At 39.5% G+C, this 4,867-nt stretch overlaps 1 protein-coding gene across 1 annotated transcript; it reads left to right on the top strand.

Annotated features, from left to right (window-relative positions):
• Nucleotides 1–98: 98 nt before the first annotated feature.
• On the top strand, nt 99–4,060 carry aarsd1 (alanyl-tRNA synthetase domain containing 1; the record flags this gene model as incomplete). Its single annotated transcript, XM_079237509.1, has 12 exons — nt 99–137; nt 499–627; nt 765–924; nt 1,014–1,071; nt 1,156–1,312; nt 1,496–1,612; nt 1,752–1,882; nt 1,979–2,045; nt 3,411–3,502; nt 3,615–3,669; nt 3,750–3,844; nt 3,920–4,060. The coding sequence occupies 12 exons, from the start codon at nt 99–101 to the stop codon at nt 4,056–4,058; spliced, it is 1,239 nt and encodes a 412-aa protein (XP_079093635.1). The 3' UTR covers nt 4,059–4,060.
• Between the last annotated feature and the right edge of the window lie 807 nt (nt 4,061–4,867).

The raw sequence follows: 4,867 nt of genomic DNA on the forward strand, positions 1-4,867 counted from the left end.
TGACTATGTTGCTTGCCGTACTAAGCTGACAGCCGTTCCCTGAGTTAGTTTGACTTGCTTATGTGCCGGGTAGACCTTTTTCTCAAATATACCCCAGAATGGCTTTTCAGTGTCAACGAGACTGCTATATGAAAGAGGTATGAAGCAGTTTCATAACAATTTATCAGCGCTGCACTTTTTAATAGCGTGCAAAACACCACATGTACCATTCGTTCTGTGCTGAGATTATTAGCATGGTTGCTAACTACAGTAGACGCACAGCTGTCTGACTATGTGAGCGCGTTACCCACTAAATTACGTTACTATCACATTTATGTATTTAGGGTATTACACGTTTGGTATTTGTTGAGTTGCATAATCATGTTGAGTAGCCAAATTTAAAGCTAGACACTCGCATACATGTCAACCTAAAAGGTGTATAATCTGAAATCTGATCATTGCCAGACTCCCTCTCTTCCCTGCATGGTTGTTTACATTTCCTCATTGTTTTCCTTTTAGTTTGCTACCTCTGTATTATCCTGCTGCCCAGCTGAGCTCAAACATGAAGTCAATGGAAAGAAAGAAACTCTCAAGGGCTTCAATGTAAAGCTCCAAGACACCATCTTGTTTCCTGAAGGAGGCGGCCAAGTAAGACTTTACTATCATCAAGTGATCACTGCATGTGTAAATACATCTTCTTGTGACTCAGGTGTGAGTTGTTTGTGTCAGAAGTAATATAAAGTAATCAAAAAGCAACACTACATTTGACTGTGGTCCTCCTTCAGCCAGATGACCACGGGCTGATTGGAGATGTCCCAGTCTTGAGGGTGACAAGGCAGGGACCTGACGCTGTACACTTTGTGGGCTCACCTCTGGAGGTTGGTCAGGAAGTGCAGGTGAAGGTGGACTGGGAGAGGAGGTTTGACCACATGCAGCAACACTCAGGTGAGTCGGTTCACACCAAAGGTCAGGGACTGTTGTATATTTTTATAACACTTGCTCTAAGCAGCAATTGTTTTCTTCCATTTTCTTAGGTCAACATTTGATCTCAGCTTTGGCAGAGAACCTTTTGGGATACAATACCACATCCTGGTATATTACCACTGCACTGTGCCATTTCCCTAAAGCCATAAAAACTTGTGGATTTACCTCTCTTGTTTTTCTTTTGTTTCTCAGGGAACTGGGGCGTCAGAGAGGCACCATTGAACTAGACACTCCCTCTGTGAAGCCTGCCCAGATCCAGGCACTGGAGGAAGCCATAAACGAAAAGATCAGAGTCCATGTCCCAGTCACCGTTCAGCTCCTCTCTATAGATGATCCTGCTGTGGAAAAGGTGCATTTACTGATATTACTGGTGCTAAAGTATAGTCCTCTTACTGTGAGATCCACTCCGGTTTTAGATATTGTTTCAACACATATTTTCTTTTGAATGTGCTACATCTATTAAAAAAAGATTTCACTTCTTCAGTTTTTCACATGAGGTGTGTGTGTTTTTAATTTATTTTATATTTACCAGGTGAGGAGTCGGGGGCTGCCAGACGACCTTGCATGGCCGATACGGATCATTGATATCGAGGGCGTTGACGCCAACATGTGCTGTGGAACCCATGTGTCTAACCTCAGTCACTTACAGGTATAACTTCACACATGCATGCAGACACACAAACACTTAGATTGGCCTCATCTGATTTATACAATACTTATACATATATACAATTCAAACATGTATTCATACATCATATTTGTAACATTTCTCTTTATCTGAAATGTAGGTAATAAAGCTACTGGGAACTGAGAAAGGAAAGAAAAACAAAACCAACCTGATCTTCCTGGTAGGAAACAGGGTTTTGAAGTATGCTGAGAAAAGCCACAGTACAGAGCGATCACTGGTGTCTCTCCTGAAGTAAGTCTGAATCATCAACATATTACTAATGTGAAGCCAACTCATTATTGGAGTTTTACGTGGGGGAAAAAAAAAAAAATCTACTTTGTTCAACAGCACTGGACCCGATGAGCACGTTGAGCACGTTGAGAAGTTGCAGAAGTCTGTTAAACTACTACACAAAGTAAGAACATTTCATCAGTGATTTCTTCTCTAGATGCGATTAGAATCTATCCATTTTGACGAGCACTGTGTCACATATTTGTTTGCTGCTGCATCACACACTGCACATTTTTATTTATTATTTTATTAGCCTTTATTTACCAGGTCGGTCCCGTTGAGATACAATGATCTCTTTTCCAAGGGAAACAGCATAGACAAAGTTTCAACATACACAAGACACACAGAAATCACATAAAACAGATAAAAGACAATAAAAGATAAAGCAACAGGACTCAAACTCCAGATTTATACCAAAACAAGAACAAATGCGGTATGAAGCCGCTCCAATTTCCCTCACACAAGTCTTAAAAGTTTCGAGGTTGATAAGCTGCTTCAACTTTAAAGTGTTTTGCAATGTGTTCCAAGCAGCAGGTGCAGCGAACTTAAAACAGTGCTTACCAAATTCAGAATGAACTTTGGGTATAATTAATAAATAAAACTCATTGGAACGGAAGCAGTAATTGCTCTGGGATTTAGAGATGTAGTTGCATAAATAGTGGGGGAGCAGACCCAAGATAGCTTTATAAATAAGAATATAATTTACAATCAGTGACAAACTTTAAGGCACCATGATATACAGTGTCTAGAGAACGCAGACAGTTTGCTGGGGCATTCATATATAAGAGATCACTGTAATCAAGTACAGGGAGGAAAGTGGTAGCAACCAACTTTCTTCTGGTAAAAAAAGAAAAACAAGATTTGTGACGGAAAAAAAGAATCCCAGTTTCACGCTTAATTTTTTGACCAGATTTTCTACATGTGGTTTCAAAGAAAGTCGATCATCAATTAAAATGCCGAGATATTTGTAACAATTCACAAGTTCAATTTCATACCCTTGCAATGACAAAATGCTGGGTGGAGATACAGGCACTTTTCTGCCATTGGAAAATATCAACAGTTTGGTTTTGGTGGCATTCAAGATAAGTCTTAGTTCAATGAGCTGATTTTCCACAAGGCTAAAAGCAATTTTTAAGTTGCCAACGGCCTCGGCAAGAGTGGTGCCACAACAGTATATAACTGTCATCAGCATAAAAATTAAATTTGGCATTTGGGATGTTACTGCCCAATGTATTTACATAAATAACAAACAGAATCGGGCCTAGAACTGAGCCCTGTGGCACACCTGTAGAGACATTTAGCAGTGTGGATGAGGTGCCTTCAAAACAAACACATTGTTTTCTATGGCCTGCTCGGATAAACCTATATCAAGCAGGCGTTGCTTCAGAATGGAATGATCCACTGTGTCAAAGGCCTTTGAAAGGTCAACAAAGAGAGCTGTGCAAACTTTCTTTTGCATATCGCCCTATCATAAAAATGTCTTGGGCAGACTAACCTGAGCCTGCTACGAGACATGGCTGCTCTCGTCACTCAGAACTTTAAGAACGACCCCCAGAGAGGCAACTTCTTCAGCTTCCACAAGTAAGAAACTTTTCTTCAAGTTGAAAGGGCTTGTTTGAGAGTGCAGCATTAATGTTTAAAGTACATCAATATAAGTATTTCAGAAAAAAAAATGCTTTCTTTCTTTCTACAGGAAAGAGGGTGACAATGAGTTTATGAATATCATTGCCAATGAAATAAACACAGAGGTAAGTTTATGACCTGACTGCTTACTTCTTGGTATTAGCGGTAAAATATTTGTGTTAAGCCTCGTTTCGTCTGCTCTTAGAAAACTTTGGTTTTCCTGACTGTTGGAGAGGAGAAGGGTCCCATTTTGTTTTTACTGGCTGGACCCAGTGCACGAGTGGCTGAGATGGGGCCGCGGTAAGAGACTCCATCACATATTTAGCCTCTGCCTTAATTTAGGATGGCACTATAGGATTTCTCTGTGCTCCCCAGGGTGTTAGAGATGCTCCAAGGGAAGGGGGCAGGAAAAAACGGACGTTTCCAAGGAAAAGCAAACAGCCTGGCTCGGAGAGGGGAGGTGGAGGCTTTCCTGCAGCAGCACTGCAAACAACACACCTCGGAGGAAGAATGAACTCGGCAATGTTTTAATATTACAAATATTTCTTAGAGAAACAATACATTTAAAAAGGCAATACAGATAGAGAATCTGTGGTGCTGTATATACTGGGACTTCTATCCATATGATTGCCATGTGCAGTTTATATTAATTTAAAACTTGTCTTTTTTTGTAATTTTCATTAAGTCCTTTTTTTGTATGTACCAATGTTCAATTTAGACAGGCAATTAAACCATTTTTTAAGTGCTGCTACTCATTGTTCACAGCTTAGACAATGGACACAACACCAGTTGAATAATGTTGTCATTTTTAATTAAAAAAAATGTAACATACAAAAGACAAACACAGTAAACATGACTGTTGGTAGCGGAAGTCTTAATTAGTTTTGGGTACGATTACTTTGAGTGACTAGAAACCCTTGTACATTGTAATGCAACAGTCCTGTAATAAATACTACCTTGGTGAAACTTTTTTCATAGTCATATTTATTATTTATTCTTTTATAATGCTAATAGTAGAAACACCTTACATTAATGTGCAATCATATACAACATAACCATTAAATGCAGCCTCAAATCCCCCCAAGAGTTGAATTTCTTGCACTCAATTTTACCACCGAATAAACAATTAAGAGTCGATTACAGGACGGTTGTAATTAAACTGTACAGGGGGGTTCTAGTTTTGTGTGCGATAAAAGCAGTGTTGGAAACATCACAAATGTATTGCTCCAGAGTCTGTCACAGTTTAGCGGTGTAGAGTAAGTGCCTGTGGTAAAATATGATAGCATTGTGCAAGCACCTCATCCCATTTAGACCTTTATAAAA

Source organism: Taurulus bubalis, assembly GCF_910589615.1.
Source record: "Taurulus bubalis genome assembly, chromosome: 2".
Classification (NCBI taxonomy): domain Eukaryota; kingdom Metazoa; phylum Chordata; class Actinopteri; order Perciformes; family Cottidae; genus Taurulus; species Taurulus bubalis.